This window comes from Dendrobates tinctorius, unplaced genomic scaffold (assembly GCF_039654945.1).
Source record: "Dendrobates tinctorius isolate UK_male_01 unplaced genomic scaffold, ASM3965494v1 ptg000315l, whole genome shotgun sequence".
NCBI classification, from domain to species: domain Eukaryota; kingdom Metazoa; phylum Chordata; class Amphibia; order Anura; family Dendrobatidae; genus Dendrobates; species Dendrobates tinctorius.
Window position 1 is genome coordinate 6,014,587 of NW_027361982.1, and position 18,514 is coordinate 6,033,100.

General features: G+C 46.0%; 1 protein-coding gene across 1 annotated transcript in view; it reads left to right on the forward strand.

Moving 5' to 3' along the window:
- Window positions 1-18,514, forward strand: part of WDR46 (WD repeat domain 46) — an 18,989-nt gene continuing 475 nt past the window's right edge. The window contains exons 1-15 of the mRNA XM_073561358.1: window positions 1-130; window positions 9,899-10,049; window positions 10,888-10,964; window positions 11,154-11,266; window positions 11,868-11,955; window positions 12,044-12,105; window positions 12,189-12,293; window positions 12,818-12,968; window positions 15,789-15,924; window positions 16,648-16,747; window positions 16,829-16,982; window positions 17,312-17,459; window positions 17,543-17,637; window positions 17,764-17,859; window positions 18,126-18,239. Coding sequence (XP_073417459.1) covers window positions 104-130; window positions 9,899-10,049; window positions 10,888-10,964; window positions 11,154-11,266; window positions 11,868-11,955; window positions 12,044-12,105; window positions 12,189-12,293; window positions 12,818-12,968; window positions 15,789-15,924; window positions 16,648-16,747; window positions 16,829-16,982; window positions 17,312-17,459; window positions 17,543-17,637; window positions 17,764-17,859; window positions 18,126-18,239 — 1,617 coding nt within the window. The 5' untranslated portion in view covers window positions 1-103. The remainder of the gene's footprint in view (window positions 131-9,898; window positions 10,050-10,887; window positions 10,965-11,153; window positions 11,267-11,867; window positions 11,956-12,043; window positions 12,106-12,188; window positions 12,294-12,817; window positions 12,969-15,788; window positions 15,925-16,647; window positions 16,748-16,828; window positions 16,983-17,311; window positions 17,460-17,542; window positions 17,638-17,763; window positions 17,860-18,125; window positions 18,240-18,514) is intronic.

Below are 18,514 nucleotides of genomic sequence, written 5' to 3' on the forward strand. Positions count from 1 at the left end.
CAGGAGCTTATAAACAAAACTTTATTGTTCCATACAAGTAGACCACATGTATATTTTTTTTTTTTATAACTTTATTGTTCACTTCCGGTAACAAGATTCCAGCATGGCGACCTCCAAGCCTCCGAAGCGGGTGAGACCCACATGTAGACATTACCGGTATTGGGGCTGTGACGCTCCCGGGACTCGTGGGGATCAGCTCCTGCGTGACCTGGGATGCTGGGACTTGTAGTGTCCCCAGTGCTGCACCTCACAGAGGCTGCTCCTATGAACTACTGCTCCCAGCATTGCCTGAGCACCCTGGGAGTGGTGGTCCTGCAGCTGAGCAGCCTGTACAGTGCGGGTATGATAGGGGTCACACACAGAGGACAGGACGGGGCCACAGTGTGAATATCAAGTGGCCCTTGGAGTTTATCATGTGCCTCTAGTACTAGAGATGCCAGCAGCATCGCTGAGCACGACTCCACTAATGTGCAGCGGTAATGACAGCGCATCATAGGGAAATGACAATGCGGGCGGCTGGCGGAGCGGCCAGCGATGGCGTCTTCAGACAGGACAGAAAGAAAAGCCATAAACCTCTCACCGGTCAGAGATCAGATTTCCCAATAGTACAAGAGAGTATACAGCCGATTAATTCCGTGAGGTAGAACATTTCTCTGCCTGTTTTTAACCCCTTCACCCCCAAGGGTGGTTTGCACGTTCATGACCGGGACAATTTTTACAATTCTGACCACTGTCCTTTTATGAGGTAATAACTCTGGAACGCTTCCATGGATCCCGGTGATTCTGACATTGTTTTCTCGTGACAAATTGTACTTCATGTTAGTGGTAAAATTTCATTCAAATAACTTGCGTTTATTTGTGAAAAAAATGGAAATTTGGCAAAAATTTTGAAAATTTCGCAATTTTCCAACTTTGAATTTTTATGCCCTTAAATCACAGAGATACGGCACACAAAAAACTTGGTAACTAACATTTCCCACATGTTTACTTTACATCAGCACAATTTTGGAACCAAAATTTTTTTTTGTTAGGAAGTTATAAGGGTTAAAAGTTGACCAGCGATTTCTCATTTTTACAACACCATTTTATTTTTAGGACCACATCACATTTGAAGCCACTTTGAGGGGTCTATATGATAGAAAATACCCAAAAGTGACACCATTCTAAAAACTGCACCCCTTAAGGTGCTCAAAACCACATTCAAGAAGTTTATTAACCCATTAGGTGCGTCACAGGAATTTTTTTGAATATTTAAAAAGAAATGAACATCTAACTTTTTTTCACAAAAAAAATACTTCAGGTTCAATTTTTTTATTTTACCAAGGGTAACAGGAGAAATTGGACTGCAAAAGTTATTGTGCAATTTGTCCTGAGTACGCTGATACCTGATTCGTGGGGGGGAACAACTGTTTCGGCGCATGGCAGAGCTCAGAATGGAAGGAGCGCTGTTTGACTTTTTCAATGCAAAATTGGCTGGAATTCAGATCGGACACCATGTCACGTTTGGAGAGTCCCTGATGTACCTAAACAGTGGAAACCCCCTACAAGTGACCCATTTTGGAAACTAGACCCCCTAAGGAACTTATCTAGATGTGTGGTGAGAACTTTGAACCCCCATGGACTTCACAGAAGTTTATAACATAAAGCCATACAATTAAAAAATCATATTTTTTCCACAAAAATGATCTTTTCACCCTCAATTCTTATTTTTCCAAGGGTAACAGGACCCTAAAAGTTATTGTGCAATTTGTCCTGAGTACGCTGATACCCCACATGTGGGGGTAAACCACTATTTGGGCGCATGGCAGAGCTCGGAAGGGAAGCAGCGCCATTTGACGTTTTTGGCTGGAATTGAGATCGGACACCATGTCGCGTTTGGAAAACCCCTGATGTACCAAAACAGTGGAAATCCCCCACAAATGACACCATTTTGGAAACTAGACCCCCTAAGGAACTTATCTAGATGTGTGGTGAGAACTTTGAACCCCCATGGGCTTCACAGAAGTTTATAACATAAAGCCATACAATTAAAAAAATCATATTTTTTCCACAAAAATGATCTTTTCACCCTCAATTCTTATTTTTCCAAGGGTAACAGGACCGTAAAAGTTATTGTGCAATTTGTTCTGAGTACGCTGATACCCCACATGTGGGGGTAAACCACTATTTGGGCGCATGGCAGAGCTCGGAAGGGAAGCAGCGCCATTTGACGTTTTTGGCTGGAATTGAGATCGGACACCATGTCGCGTTTGGAAAACTCCTGATGTACCAAAACAGTGCAAACCCCCCACAAATGACACCATTTTGGAAACTAGACCCCCTAAGGAACTTATCTAGATGTGTGGTGAGCACTTTGACCCCCCCAGTGCTTCACAGAAGTTTATAATGCCCGGGCGTGAAAATAAATAATTCGTATTTTTTCCACAAACATGATCTTTTAGTCACCATTTTTTTATTTTCCCAAGGGTACCAGGAGAAATTGGACCCCAAAAGTTGTTGTCCAATTTGTCCTGAGTATGCTGATACCCCATATGTGGGAGAAAACTACTGTATGGGCACACGTCGGGGCTCGGAAGGGAAGTAGTGACGTTTTGGAATGCAGACTTTGATGGAATGGTCTGCGGGTGTCATGTTGCCTTTGGAGAGCCCCTAATGTACCTAAACAGTGGAAACCCCCCACAAATGACCCCATTTTGAAAACTGGACCCACTAAGGAACTTATCTAGATGTGAGGTGAGCACTTTGAACCCCCAAGGGCTTCACTGAAGTTTATAATGCCAGGGCATGAAAATAAAAAAATCGTATTTTTTCCAGAAACATGATCAATTAGTCCCCAATTTTTTCATTTTCCCAAGGGTAACAGGAGAAATTGGACCCCAAAAGTTGTTGTCCAATTTGGCCTGAGTACGCTGACACCCCATATGTGGGAAAAAAACACTGTATGGACACACGTCGGGGCTCAGAAGGGAAGCAGTGACGTTTTGGAATGCAGACTTTGATGGAATGGTCTGCGGGTGTCATGTGCGTTTGGAGAGCCACTGATGTACCTAAACTATTGAAACTCCCCACAAGTGACCCCATTTTGGACATTAGACCCCCCACGGAACTTATCTAGATGTGTGGTGAGCACTTTGAACCCCCAAGTGTTTCACAGAAGTTTATAACACTCGGACGTGAAAATAAAAAAATCATTTTTTTCCACAAAAATGATATTTTTGCCCCCAATTTTTTATTTTCCTAAGGGTAACAGGAGATATTGGACCCCAAAAATTGTTTTGCAATTTGTCCTGAGTAGGCTGATACCCTACATGTGGGGGTAAAACACTGTTTGGGCGCATGGCAGAGCTTGGAAGGGAAGGAGCACCATTTGACTTTTTCAACTCAGAATTGGCTGGAATTGAGATCAGACGCCATGTTGCATTTGGAGAGCCCCTGATGTGCCCAAACAGTGGAAACCCCCAATTATAACTCCAACCCTAACCCCAACACACCCCTAACCCTAATATGAGCCCTAACCCTAGCCCTAGCCCTAACCCTAACCCTAAGGCTGTGTGCACATGCTGCGGATTTTGCTGCGGTTCCGCAGCGGTTTTGGCTGCTGCGGACCCGCAGCAGCTTCTGCTGCGGTGTACAGTACCATGATTCCCTATGGGAATCAAAAACCGCAGTGCAGATGGTGCGGAATTTTCCGCGCGGATTATCTGCGGTTTTCAATCCGCAGAAAGAATTGACATGTCAATTCTTTCTGCGGATTCTCCTGCGGTTTGCCATCTCCTTAATTGAGGAGATGAAAAACCGCAGGACAAAACCGCAGAGCAATCCGCAAGTAAAACCGCAGGTCTTTTGACCTGCGGTTTCACCTGCGGATTTTACAAAATCCGCGCGGATGAATCCGCACCTAATCCGCAGCGTGTGCACACAGCCTTACCCTAACGGGAAAATGGAGATAAATACTTTTTTTTTAGTTTTATTATTTTTCCCTAACTAAGGGGGTGATAACGGGGGGTTTGACTTACTATTTATGGCGGTTTTTATGTTTGGCGGCTGTCACACGCTAAAAGACGCTTTTTATTGTAAAATAGTTTTTGCATCACCACATTTTGAGAGCTATAATTTTTCCGTATTTTGACCCACTGAGTCATGTGAGGTCTTATTTTTTGAGGGACGAGTTGACGTTTTTATTGGTACCATTTTCGGGCACGTGACATTTTTTGATCGCTTTTTATTCCTATTTTTGGGACGCAGAATGAACAAAAACCAGCGTTTCATGAATTTCTTTTGGGGGGGTGCGTTTACACCGTTCCGCGTGCGGTAAAATTGATAAAGCGGTTTTATTCTTCGGGTCAGTACGGTTACAGCGATACCTCATTTAGGTAGTTTTTTTATGTTTTTGTCGGTTTTATGCAATGAAAACTATTTTATATAAAAAATAATTATTTTTGCATCGCTTTATTCTGTGAGCTATAACTTTTTTATTTTTTCGCTGATGATGCTGTGTGGCGGCTCGTTTTTTGCGGGACAAGATGACGTTTTCAGCGGTACCATGGATATTTATATGCGTCTTTTTGATCGCGCGTTATTACACTTTTTGTTTGGCGGTATGAAAATAAATCATTATTTTTTGCTTCGTTTTTTATTTTTATTTTTTAAGGGGTTCGCTAAAAGGGTTAACTAATGGGACAGTTTTATAGGGTGGGTCATTACGGACGCGGCGATACCTAATATGTGTACTTTTATTGTTTTTTTTTATTATTTCCAAAAAATGGATTTATTGAGGGAATTTTTTTTTAATTTATTTTTACATTTTTTTTAATTTTTTTTTTACTTTATTACATAGTCCCAGGTGGGACATCGCTGATCTGTCACATCACAGATCACTGTGACAGATCAGCAATCTGTCACAGGCATTGAAGAAGACCCACAAAGCTCTCCACAGTGCGGCACCCCCTTACATCTCCTCCCTCATTTCTGTCTATCGGCCTAACCGACCGCTGCGCTCTGCAAATGACTTTCGACTAACCTCTGCCCTAATCCGTACCTCCCACTCCCGACTCCAAGACTTCTCCCGTGCTGCGCCAATCCTCTGGAATGCTCTACCCCAAGATATTAGGATCATCCACAATTTGCATAGTTTTAGGCGCTCGCTCAAAACGCATTTGTTCAGAGCGGCCTATCACATTCAGTAATCAAAGTCATGTTATGTTTGTGTGTGTGTAGCCCATTCACTATCTCCATCTAACCCCCACCCCCTGAAGATGGCTGGACCGTCATTGTAAATACATCATTCTAAATACAAACCTATGCTTTGTATCTCCCCCACCTCATTGTAGATTGTAAGCTCCACAAGCAGGGTCGTCTTATTTCGCTTTAATTATTGTATTGTTAACGTTGTTACTTATGACTGTTGTGTTTGAAACTGTTCAACTGTAAAGCGCTGCGGAATATGTTGGCGCTATATAAATAAAGATTATTATTATTATTATTATTACTTCCTCTTGCCTGCGCTTTGCAGGCACTGAGGAAGCCAACTTCCTCAGGTCCCCGAAGGCCCCCGTCGCCATCTTGGATTCGGGGGCCTGGAGGATAGGAGCCCCCCGCAGCAGCGCTGCACATTGCGCTGCCGTGGGGGGCTCAGGGAAGCACGGAGGGAGCCCCCTCCCTGCCGATGCTTCCCTTTAACTCCCGGTACACCGCGATCATGTTTGATCGCGGTGTGCAAGGGGTTAATGTATCGGGGGCGGTCCGTGACCGCCCCTGACACATAGTGCCGGGTGTCAGCTGTGATAATCAGCTGACACCCGGCCGCGATCAGCGGCGCTCACCACGTGGGCGCCGCTGATCGCGGTAGACGTACTATCCCGTCCACGGTCATACGGGCCCGGGTACCGTGGACGGGATAGTACGTCGGATGTCAGGAAGGGGTTAAACAATGTTTTACTTGAAAGAATCAGGTGTGACCCTATGCTGTCCTGTCTGTATTCTCTCTTTTGCTTCCTCCGCTGCCCAGGAGATGTGGTATGATCAGACCATGGTCCTGTACGGTCAGACATGGCCATTACACAGCAGGGGCACATTTATAAGATTATCTCAGCAAAGGAATAATAATAATAATAATTTTTATTTATATAGCGCCAACATATTCCGCAGAACTTTACAATTAAGCGGGGACATGTACAGACAAATTCAATACAAGTTAAGGCAATTTAAACAGAGACATTAGGACTGAGGTCCCTTCTTACAATCTACAAGGAAATGGGGGGGACACAGTAGGTGAAAAGTGCTTGTTATTTCAGGTCTGGCAATTATAATAAACTAGAGGTGTGCCCGATGTTATCGCATCGGGAGGGAAGTGTGAGTACGTGTGTATGTGAGTATGTATGAGTATACGTGTGTATGTGAGTAGAGGCGGTGGGGGGGTCCTGGCAGCGGCCAGTCGGAAGGAAAGACCGCGGCTTGCAGCCTGTGCACAGGCCGCGGTCTTTCCTGCCAGCTGTGACGGAGGTGGGTGGGAGGGCAGCGGCGGGGGGTCCTGGCGGCAGTCAGCTGGCAGGAAAGACCGCGGCTTGCGGCCTGTGCACAGGCCGCAAGCCGCGGTCTTTCCTGCCGGCTGTAACGGAGGTGGGTGGGAGGGTAGCTGTGGGGGGATCCTGGTGGCAGCCAGCAAGCCGCGGTCTTTCCTGCCGGCTGTGACGGAGGTGGGTAGGCAGGCAGTGACGAGGGGGGTCCATCGGCGGCGGGGGGGGGTCCCAGCGGTGTCCCGCTGGTGGTCCTGGTACCACCAGTGGGTGCCATATTGGAATACCCATCACTGGGGGTATTTCAATATGGTGGTCGGCACGGTGGGATTCGGGGACATCCAGACGGAAGTGGATGACAGACAATTTAAGGTAAAAAAATATATATATATATATGGATTTTCATATAAAGCTGCATGATCTGGTCATCAGCCCGTGTGTTTAAGTGCAATAGTCAAGTATTAAGTGCAGTTATCGTGTGCATGGAGGGTGGAGACAGATGAATACTAGGGTGCAGATTCAGAATAATATTTGGGAGGAGGGAACAGGGCAAAGTTAGTTTACTGAGTAGTTGATGTGTGGTAGGCTTGTTTGAAGAGATGGATTTTCAAAGCGCGCTTTTGTTAGGTCGGGGCTAGGCATCAGTCTGATCGTCTGGGGAAGTGCATTCCAGAGAACTGGCGCAGCACGAGAGAAGTCTTGGAGACGGAGGTGCGAGGTTCGGATTAAGGGGGATGTTAGTCTTTGGTCATTTGTAGAACGGAGGGCACGTGTAGGGCGATAGACAGAGATGAGAGAGGAGATATAAGGCTATGGAGAGCTTTGTGGGTGAGAGAGATGAGTTTATACTGGACCCTGTAGCGAATAGGTAGCCAGTGTAATGACTGGCACAAGATGGAGGCATCGGTGAAGCGGCTGGACAGAAACATGACCCTGGCTGCCGCATTCAAGATGGACTGGAGAGGAGAAAGTTTGGTAAGAGGGAGACCGATCAGAAGAGAGTTGCAGTAGTCCAGACGAGAATGAATACGAGCGACAGTAAGAGTCTTAGCAGTTTCAAAGGTGAGAAAAGGTCGGATTCTGGAGATGTTTTTAAGATGCAGGAGACAAGAGCGAGTGAATGATCGGATATAGGGAGTAAAGGAAAGTTCTGTATCGAATATGACCCCAAGACAGCGGGCATGCTGCTTGGGAGTTATGGTTGAACCCTCCAGGGTTATTTCGATGTTCGGTAGAGTGAGTTTAGTAGAGGGGAGAAACACAAGAAGTTCAGTTTTGGAGGGATTTAGTTTCAGATAGTGGGAGGACATGATGTTAGAGACAGCAGACAGACAATCCTTGGTATTTTGAATTAGGGTAGGGGTGATGTCAGGGGAAGGAAGTGTATAATTGGGTGTCATCAGCATAGAGATGATACTGGAACCCAAATCTGCTGATTGTTTGCCCAATAGGGGCAGTGTATAGAGAGAAGAGGAGGGAGCCTAGGACTGAGCCCTGCGGGACCCCGATAGTAAGGGGACGAGGAGAGGAAGAGGAGCCAGCAAAAGATACAGTGAAGGAGCAGTCAGAGAGGTAGGAGGAGAACCAGGAGAGGGCTGTTTCCTTGAGGCCTATAGAGCGGAGCATAGTGAGGAGGAGCTGGTGATCCACAGTGTCGAATGCTGCAGAGAGATCCAGGAGAATCAGCAAGGAGCAATGACGTTTCGATTTAGCTGTTATTAGATCATTAGAGACTTTAGTGAGGGCAGTTTCAGTAGAGTGTAAATAGCGGAAACCAGATTGTAAGGGGTCGAGGAGAGAGTTATCCGAGAGATAGCGGATTAGATGGGAGTGGACCAAGCGTTCCAAGAGTTTAGAGATGAAGGAAAGGTTAGAGACAGGTCTGTAGTTAGCAGTGCAGTTCTGGTCCAGGGATGGCTTTTTAAGTAAAGGGGTTATGATGGCATGTTTAAATGAGGAGGGAAATATACCTGAAGAGAGAGAGAGGTTAAATATTTTAGTCAGGTGAGTGGTGACCACTGGTGAGAGAGACTGCAGGAGCTGTGAAGGAATAGGGTCACTGTTGCAGGTTGTAGGCCGAGCAGAAGCGAGGAGCTTGGAAACTTCTTCTTCTGAAACAGGCTCAAAGATGTCTAGTGAGCTTGAGGTGCGGCAGGGAAGGGGATCCAGGCACTGAGGAGATAGGGCTGAGATATCCTGATGGATGTGGTTGATTTTTTCTAGGAAATAAGTGACCAGATCCTCACCGCTGAGGTTGGTGGTGGGGGCCTGTACTTTAGGATTCAGGAGGGAGTTTAAGGTTTCAAAAAGTCGTTTTGGGTTGTTGGATAGTGAGGTGATGAGGGTGGTCAAGAAAGATTGTTTGGCCAGATGAAGGGCAGAGTTATAGGTTTCGAGCAAGGAACATTTTATTTACACACATCAAACCCTGGAAATTATTATTATTCCAAGATCTATTGATTAAAATTAACTTTGTTCGTGTGCAAACCCCTTTAAGTTGTCTGTTCATTCCATGTATTTCATGCTGAGGTATATGTTTATACGTGTGTGTAATTATATGTCATGCACATACATTTGAGTATTTATTCTGCTCATCTTATGTCACATTATCTTTCACAGCACATTTTGCACTTTGGACTGCACTATATACAATAAATTCTGATTTTTTTTTTGAAGATTAGAGCTGGATTTTCTCTACATAGATTATGGGGGAGTGGGATCTTATCTGAGCACCTGGCGTACCTTAGAGTATTATGTTTATTTCCCTGCCAGTCATTGAATGGTTAATTGGGTGATTCCTACTGGAAACCAGTTCTCAAAAGCAAACCGCACTATTAATCACTGATCGCCCTGAATCTGAAAGCTCTGTGTAATAATCCATTCAAATAATTTGCTGATCATGTGAGCAGCTCTGCGTCCCTCTGTTCCTCCTGGAAATGTATGAACCATCCAGTTATCATTAGTGGAGAAAAAAATGCAATCTCAACTGTACAGAATATTATAAATCTGCAAAAAAAATACTCAGAAATATATTTGTTATTAAAGGTGATTAAAAAGATTTGCAGAACCGCAGTCCATCCGCCATGTTAGTAGCACATGACCACCTAGAGCGAAGTTCTGCAGACGGCCAGCTTCCCCCGCAGACAGACAGCCCGGGGTCACTACTGACATGATGTCACTGCAGGGTTCTGGTAGCCACATACTACTGATGTGACCACTGGTTCACTGTCGAGAATCTTATTGATTATCTCTAATATAGTACAGATTATTTGTGTATAATTAGTGTGGAACTATAAAAGCCCAGCAATCTACCTGCCCTAAAGTCAGTGAGATACAGCTCGAATACTGAGGTATAAACCTCTGACCTGTCTGCCTTTTTACAGAAAATACAGCGGTATTACGAGCAAGAAGGAGAGAAGAAGCCGTCACGAGAACAGAAGAAGAAAGAGGACAGGAAGGTGGTGAACGAGAGAACGAGGCGAGAGCCATGGAAGAAGAAGTATCAGCAGAAGAAAGACTTCATCTCAGGGGCGAGTATCTACAGCTGACCTGTCTGAGTCCGGCACCAATATGACCTGACATTATTACGCTGTCTCCCTACATCTCACATTATTAGACGGCGTTTTCGTTAAAAGGCATTTGTGCTGTAATTATAGAAAACTGATGACGTACAGATAGAAAATGGATAAAGTGGCCTCAACCTGGAAATGATGAGAAATGTGATTAGTCAGCAGTGTGCAATGGGTGATACCAGAGAGAAAACAACCATTCTGAGTGCAGCTGCCACAATGCTGCACAGACACACCAGGGATTTTTTTTGGTGACCTATATATATATATATATATATATATATATGTGTATGTATGTGCCGGCAGAGAGGGGGGACAACGGTCACTGACAAGGCGAGAACGATGGCACTTCTCTCCTTCCTCCCCCTAGTAAGCCATATTACAGTGTTTCATATAGTAATATTCACTGGAGATTTACAAAAAAAAAAGAAAAAAACAGCAGGTGTGTTTACATTTTAGGTAATTGTCTGTGTCTGAAGTTGCCCTTCCATGTCAGATAAGGGGGTCTGGGTGCTGGGGCTGCCACTAGTTGCTTCTGTGTTTGCCTCTGCTCAGCTGCCACATACAGGCAGGTTTAAAGGTGTCCGGACCTATAAAGTACATAACCCATACTCTGCTCGGCCCACTGATGATCAGTGTAATGTAACTGAAGGGGGACAATATTCAAGTAGTCAGGGGGGGGTCTCAGTACCTGGACCCTCACAAGTCCAAGCTCGTGACGTGAGAAGTTTTCTAAAGTTAGAGGCACACTGTAACTCTTTCTCGCTTTACTTCTCATAACCTTTTTCTACTATTTCAGGCAGAGGATCCCTTTCCCGGTCTCCCCCCTGTGCCAGAAGACCAATTATCAAAATATGAAAGAGCGAGGAAAGCCGAGGAGGTGGGTGATTGTGGAGAGGAGGAGGAGAGCTCCTGCCGTCACAAGGGCTGGAAATTTGGGAAACTGAGCAGGAATGTGTTTCTGTATCAGTAACCCCCGCTTGTGGCGATCACGGCTCTCTGCCTACGGTATTACACATTGGTGCATTGTACTCTGATTTGTCCTCACTATTAACCCTGTGTGCTCCAGGAGATGCATACTTTCAAAAGTGTACATAGGCATTTGAGGAAAGAAGAGAACAAGGTGCAGAATGCGCTGAGCCAGGCGGCGAAACACGACCTGTTACTGCCGGAAGAGGCCGGGTGAGACACAGACTTCAAGTTACTAATGTTTCTGTCCAGTATTTGTGGCTGACAGCTGACCGGATTGTGTCTGCAGAGGCTTTTATTTTTGCGCTGTCTTGATTATTTTTTTCCTGATCTACTCATTGCTCAGTATAATGATTCTGGTGCTTGCTCTGGAGTCAGCAACATGCTGGTATGTTCACTGAATGTGAGCTTTGTCTCCACATAGCAGCATTACAGCAGACCGTTTTTGCAGCAATATTGCTAGATCTCACATCATCAGATTATGCAGATTCTGTGCAGATTTGCTTGTGGATGTCACTATACTCCCCGGCCCTCGTGCTTCTATGGGATTGTTTCTGTAGTTCCCGCTCCATTTTTGTACTTGTGATGTGCCTACCACCTGTGACTAACTGCAGTGGTCACATGACACAACTACATTGTAGGAGACTAATGGGATTCAACTACAGGACATTTTTATAGGATGTGACTGTCGGCTGGATGCACGGAGGTATCTTGTTATGGGAGACAATCTGCTGCCGGACTCCTCTGTTCAGGATCATCATGGCGTCTGTAGTCAGCTCCTTGTCTTGTAATGCTGGTTATTGCCAATTCTCAGATTTCTGGAAGGTGATGAAGGAGAGGACACGAGCACGATCACCCAGCAGGACATAGCAGATGTGGTGGACATAACGAGTGCGTCGAAGGTGAGGATCCGACCCGCATCACCGCTGCTGCTGCCTCTTAGTGGTTTATTGCACCCCCTTCTCACATATTCCTCTTTTTCATTTGCAGCATTTCACCCTCAGCCTGAATCAATTTGGTCCTTACAGAGTGAACTACTCCCGGAACGGAAGGTGAGCGGCTACTGACTACGACTCTCATTCTCCTACATCGGTTCCTGTATGTTCTGTCATTACTCCTGTCCTCCATCCCTCAGGCATCTCCTCCTGGCTGGGCAGCGGGGTCACGTCGCCTCCATGGATTGGCATACCAAGAAACTCCTCTGTGAGATGAATGTAATGGAAACGGTCAACGACGTCAGGTGATTCCTCCGGGTCTGGAGCCTGTGTCATTTTGCCACCATTACAGACAGTATGGTGATGGGCAGCAACGCAGGAATTGCAAGAAAAACATAGGAGGGACTTCAGTTCTCTAGTGAAAAATACACTGCAAGAAATTCTGTGACCATTGCACATGTCCCATCCCAACAGAAATGAGTGTTATACCCTCCATTTTTAGTGATTAGTGGGATCCCAGCAGTAAGACCCCCATAAATCAGACATACATGGATTATGAGCCTTCACCAATATATATTACAGTGCACAAAACACTCAGCGAAACTGCGGCATTGTGCGAATGGTGACCCATAAAGATCTATGGCAGAAGCACTGGATGTGGAGTCTTTATCTGTGGTAGATGATTGATGGTGGCCCCCAATAATTAGGTTATAGCGTACCCCAGTCATATGTCTCTATAAACCCCCGGTGATTGTCTCCCCTGGTGCTGGTTGGCGGTCCCCTCGGGTTTGGCTTGTCCTTTCCTTAGTTTTGTGTCTGCTCCTCTCAGGTGGCTGCACTCTCACACCATGTTTGCCGTGGCTCAGAAGAAGTGGCTGTACATCTACGACAACCTCGGCGTGGAGCTGCACTGCATCAAGAAGTTCAATGACGTCTTACGTATGGAGTTCCTCCCGTATCACTTCCTGCTGGCGACTTGTGTCAGTATAAGACTTTCCTTCACTTCATCCTTTATGTTCTTTACACTTTAGGGTGTTTGATGCAATTATCTGTAGATTATTTTTATTTTTGTTATCACTTTGTTTTCAATGTTTTCTTGCTGTCATTGAATGAAGACAGTTATTGTCTATATTCAGAGACTAAAGGTACTGTCACACTTAGCGATGTACCAGCGATCCCGACCAGCGATATGACGCGGTCAGGATCGCTGGTGCATCGCTGAGTGGTCGCTAGTGAGCTGCCACACAGGCAGATTTCACCAGCGACATCGCTGGGGACGGGGGTCGCTACTTACCTGTCACACTAGGCGATCCTGCGTCCTCCCGCCCGGCTCCTCGCGTCGCTCGCCTTCACAGCAGGAAGCTGACGACGAGAAGCGGTCCTGGACGTTCTCGCGCGATCAGCGATAACCATCGGGGGAGCCAGTCGTAGGTAAGTATCAGACACAGCGATATCGCTAGCAATATCGCTATAACATCACTAGTTATAGCGATATTGCTAGCAATATCTCTTAGTGCGACATGCCCTTAGGATACAGTCCGTCCATATTCGGCTGCTTAAAGGAAAGAGCTCTGAGCGTCAATAGGAGCATTTTTTGACCTCTGAATGTAAACAGTGGCCATTCACTGACAGCAATAAGAGAGATTCGGAAAAAAGTACAATAAAAAGATGTAGAATGAGCCCTGTACACGGAAAACTGTCTAGTGATATCACATACTTGGAGGAATTATCCTGAAAAGGTCTATGGTTTGACTTTCCCTATAATGTAGGAATAAGAGTTTTGTTTTTTGTTTTTTTTTTACCCTAAAGCTGCCCGGTCTTTTCTTGTGCCAACATGAGAGAAGAGCTGAGCTCTGTACACACTTATCTGTAGTAGTGACGGACACCTGTAAGACTACAACCCCCAGTTTCTAAAAAAAAAAAAAAGTCAAAAGTTCAAAATATGGTGAAAATATAAAAAAACTTTATTAATATACAAGTGGGTATGTGGTGGCTGAAAATAGACTGGCGCACACAGAATGTTAAAAATATCTCTAATGTTTGTGTGTGTGTGTGTGTGTGAGAGGTCGGGCCACATGACGTGGAGTCCCTGCTGACCTCCGGGTACTCGTACATCTGGATGCGTCATCATTTACCAGGTCTCCAATGATTGGCTGCTGATGTTTTTAAACCCCCCCCCCCCCCCCCCCCGTCTCCGGTATGAAACTTCCCTCTGACGAAGGTATAAACCGAAACATGAGTCGGGGTGGACACCACACTATCTGATTGAACCTATGAAGGTATATTGATATCCTTTATACACTTGGTTTATGTGTGCTACACCATGTTTATTACATGCGATAACGGTCTATTATGAGCAGTTGTTCTGGCAGGTTCACTATACATACAATCTATCCCTATTAGATACACTTATACATCTTCTATGTCATTGGGATAGTGTTTTGTTAGATGGTCCATTGTGAGGCCACTACTTTATTGTATCGCCCTCAGCACCATTAATGTTGTTGCACAAGTTCTCCTTTTTCATCTACGTCTTCACCAGTCAATATAGTAACATCATTTGTGAGTCAACTATTTTTCCAATTCCATTGTCCTCACACTTCCTATATTAGGGTTTTATTTTATTTTTTGTATCTTTATACAGTCTCAGTATTTGTGAGTCGACTCTATCTTCAGTTCCGTTGTCTGCATGTATTTTCATTCCGTCTGTATAGATGTATACCATTCCCTATACACCAGTCTGGGGTGCATGTTTGCACTGCTGTGTACATTGTGTGATCTGACCATCTAATTTAATTGTACTAGAGAGAGGACAATCTGCCTTCATCCTAAACATCTCACTTTGGTGCAGACATTTACAATGCTGCCATTATAGCACACAATGAATATTTACATCAGGTGATTTGCATTTAGCACTTTATTATAGGATTTTTCTATTATAGGCATTATACATACAAATACTTTTTACTTTGAAGCTTCCACATGTATTTTTTTACTATTCATTTTATGTTTACATATATTTTTTTAACATTGTGTGCCTGTCTCCTTTCAGCTACCACATACCTACTTGTATATTTAATAAGATTTTTGGGTTTTTTTCGCCAATGACCTTTTTTATTTCTTTAGTTGTTTGGTATGTTCTCCCGGTTAGGTGTAAGGGTCCCGTCACACACAGCGATCTCTCTAGCAAGATCGCTGATTTTGTGACATGCCAGCGAGATCACTGTGTGTGACGGGGATCAGCGACTGGCCCCCCTGCCGGTTATCGCTGATCGTGCTCGAGCGGCCTGGGCCGTTTTTCGATCGCTGGTCTCCCGCTGCCCAGCGCAAATCGCTGCGTGTGACAGCGAGCGACCAGCGATCAGCGACGCTGGACACTGGTTACTAATGTAAACATCGGGTATCCAGGAGCATCACGGCTCCTGGATACCCGCTGTTTACCTTGGAAACCAGCGTGTACGCCGGTTTCCAAGGTAAACAGCGGGTATCCAGGAGTCAGTTACATTGGAAACCAGCGTCCAGCGTCGCTGGTCCTGATCGCTGGGGCTGTCTATGTGGTGGGATCGCTGGGACATTGTTTAGTGTAACGGGGGCGTAATCCATTTATATTCATGCGATCTACGTGTATTTTCACTTTATGCGGTAGTGACAGACCTATGTAATTCGCCATCATATGATACGCATTTTCTCTCCGTGTTTTCCCTGTTCCCTCTGCATAACCCTCAGTTTCTGCAGTATTCCTGCACATCCTCGTAGATTATTCCTATTATATCTAGATCCCGGTGTGATTTTTATTCCAGAGCTCCACAGGATTCCTTCAGTATTTGGACGTCTCCGTCGGAAAAGAAATCGCAGCCACTTGTGTGAAAGCCGGAAGACTGAACGTCATGTGCCAGAACCCGTACAACGCCGTCATCCACCTCGGCCATCACAACGGTATTGTATCACCCCTGTGCCCAATCACTTTGAGTGTAATGAAACTTTCTGATGTATTTATCTTTACTGACGCAGAGAGATCTTTGCTGCCTGGCAATGAATTGGGACCTGCTCATCTACCTACTGAGGCATTTCTTCTTAGGCTAGTTTCACACTAGTGTTTATTCCACGCAGCGCACGGCGCCGCTAAGCCCCGCCCCCTGCCGGCTCCCTGCCCGCCCCATCCGGTCATCGCCGCCTACTATCGCACATGGACGCTTGCGATCTGCGCACCCTATCTTTAGGCCTGCGTCCTCAGTAATAAAGATAGGGGACGCATGCAGCGTCATGCGCCCGGAGGCGGAGCTACCGGCGGATGCACGGCAGGGGGCGGGGCTTAGTGGCGGTCGTGCGCAGGCCGATGCTGCGGCCTTTAGCGCAAATGTGAAACCGGCCTTAGCATAGGGTGCGCAGATCGTGCGCTAGTAGGATTTTGGCGTGCGCTGCGCACTTTTGAAGGTGCGCCGAAATGCAACATGCTGCGTTCGGCGCACACGCGCAAGCGTCCATGTGCGATAGTAGGCGGCGATGACCGGATGGGGCGGGCAGGGAGCCGGCAGGGGGCGGGGCTTAGCGGCGCCGTGCACTGCGTGGAATAAACGCTAGTGTGAAACTAGCCTTATATGCATTTATTTTGGGCTAGAAATAATTTGCAATCTGGTTGCATTGTACTCTCCATAACAGGGACCGCCTCACTCTGGAGCCCGACTATTAAGGAGCCTCTAGTGAAGATGTTGTGTCATAATGGAGCCGTCCGAGCCCTGAGCATCGACAAGACTGGGATGTAGGTGGAAGCTACCCGTTTTCCTGACAACCCTCCCACCTTGTGCTGCTTAATACGACAATTTCCTTTTTTCTCGGACAGGTATATGGCATCTTCAGGCACAGACAGGAAAATGACAATCTATGACCTCCGAACCTACCGTCCTCTGCAGTCGTGTCTCCTACCCCTTGGTGCAGGGTCTCTGTGCCATAGTCAGAGAGGACTGCTGGCTGCGGGAATTGGTAATGTGGTGCAGGTAAGTTAATGAATCTTAAAGGGGTGCTCCTACGTTGTCACAGATATGGTTTATCCCCAGGAGCCTGCCTGGCAGCTTCGGAACCTCTTTTCCAATGAGTTGGGTCTTCTCATCGTTCATCCATAAGATATCCATGCAGCTTGCCATCCTAATCCCTGGTTCCTGGCACCCCGGTCACATTGCCACCAGTCCTTTCTTATTTTTTCCCTGTTATTTTATTGGTTGTATATTGTAAAAACATTTTGCAGAGAAAAAAAGTAAAAAATGTTCTGCTTCTCAGGCGTCAGTGTGACTTGTGTTGTGACTGATTATAATCTGATTTTCCTCAGGTTTATAAGGACACGCACCTCTCTGCTCCGCGCTCCCCGTACATGTGTCTCTCGGTGAAGGCTCCGATCCATGGGCTGCAGTTCTGCCCCTATGAAGATGTCCTGGGTATCGGACATGGAGGAGGCTTCACCAGCATGATTGTGCCAGGTCAGAGTCCTCTCTTCATCTCAGTCTTTTGACTTCGCACTATATCTCTTGCATCCTAAGAATCTTCCACTAATTTCTTACAGGTGCGGGAGAAGCAAACTTTGATGGTCTGGAGTGTAACCCATATGAAACCAAGAAGCAGCGACAGGAATGGGAGGTCAAGGCTCTGCTGGAAAAGGTAACGCCCTGGGAGCGTGGAAGAACCTCCTTCTGTGAGGATTAGGGTCACATTGCCTTCGTACATCCATGGTCTTAGCGAGCCCCTTACTGACAAGCTTTCATTACATCCCTCCTTATCCTTCAGATTCAACCTGAGCTCATCACTTTGGATCCCACTCAGCTTGGAGAGGTCGATAACATCACTATGGAGCAGAAGCGCAAGGAACAAGTGGAACGCATGGTAAGACTCCGCTTTATCCCCTCAAGGCCTTCTCCATTGTAGACACGTTACGTAACATGCGGCCACATAGCATTAACCCCCCGTTTCCATGGTCTTCAGCCTTGTTTCCCTCTACTTATACAGACTATATTGTGTATACAGGTAATGGCCTCTAATTGCAGATGATGGAACATGACCCCCGATATCCTCCATCTACCCCTCTTCATACAACACTTGGACGGCGTCTATTCTCCTGCACACCTGTCTTACATCATTTCTTTCCTCAGGGCTTTGATCCTTATGAGAAGACTCGCTTTGCTCCTCGCCGTAAACTAAAAGGTCGGAGTTCAACGGGGAATGTGCTGAAGCGAAAGAAGAAAGTGGCGATCCAGGAGAAGAGGGTGAGTGTTGCTGTCTGGCAGCATTGTATGTATCGGCCACAGGCTCCGCTTATTTGCTGCCTTCATACATCATGGACTCCTCCAGCATCATTCTATGGAGCAACCCCCGATGTCCCGCTGAGAAGTCACTGGGGTCCTATGCTTTGTCTCCTATGAGCCAGAAGCTGCTCTGGACGATCAGTCCTGGCCTCTCGTACACATAGGATACGGCTGCTCCTGACTGTCCATTACTACTGTTTCCAGCAGCTGGGTGCCCGCTTATATAATACAATTTA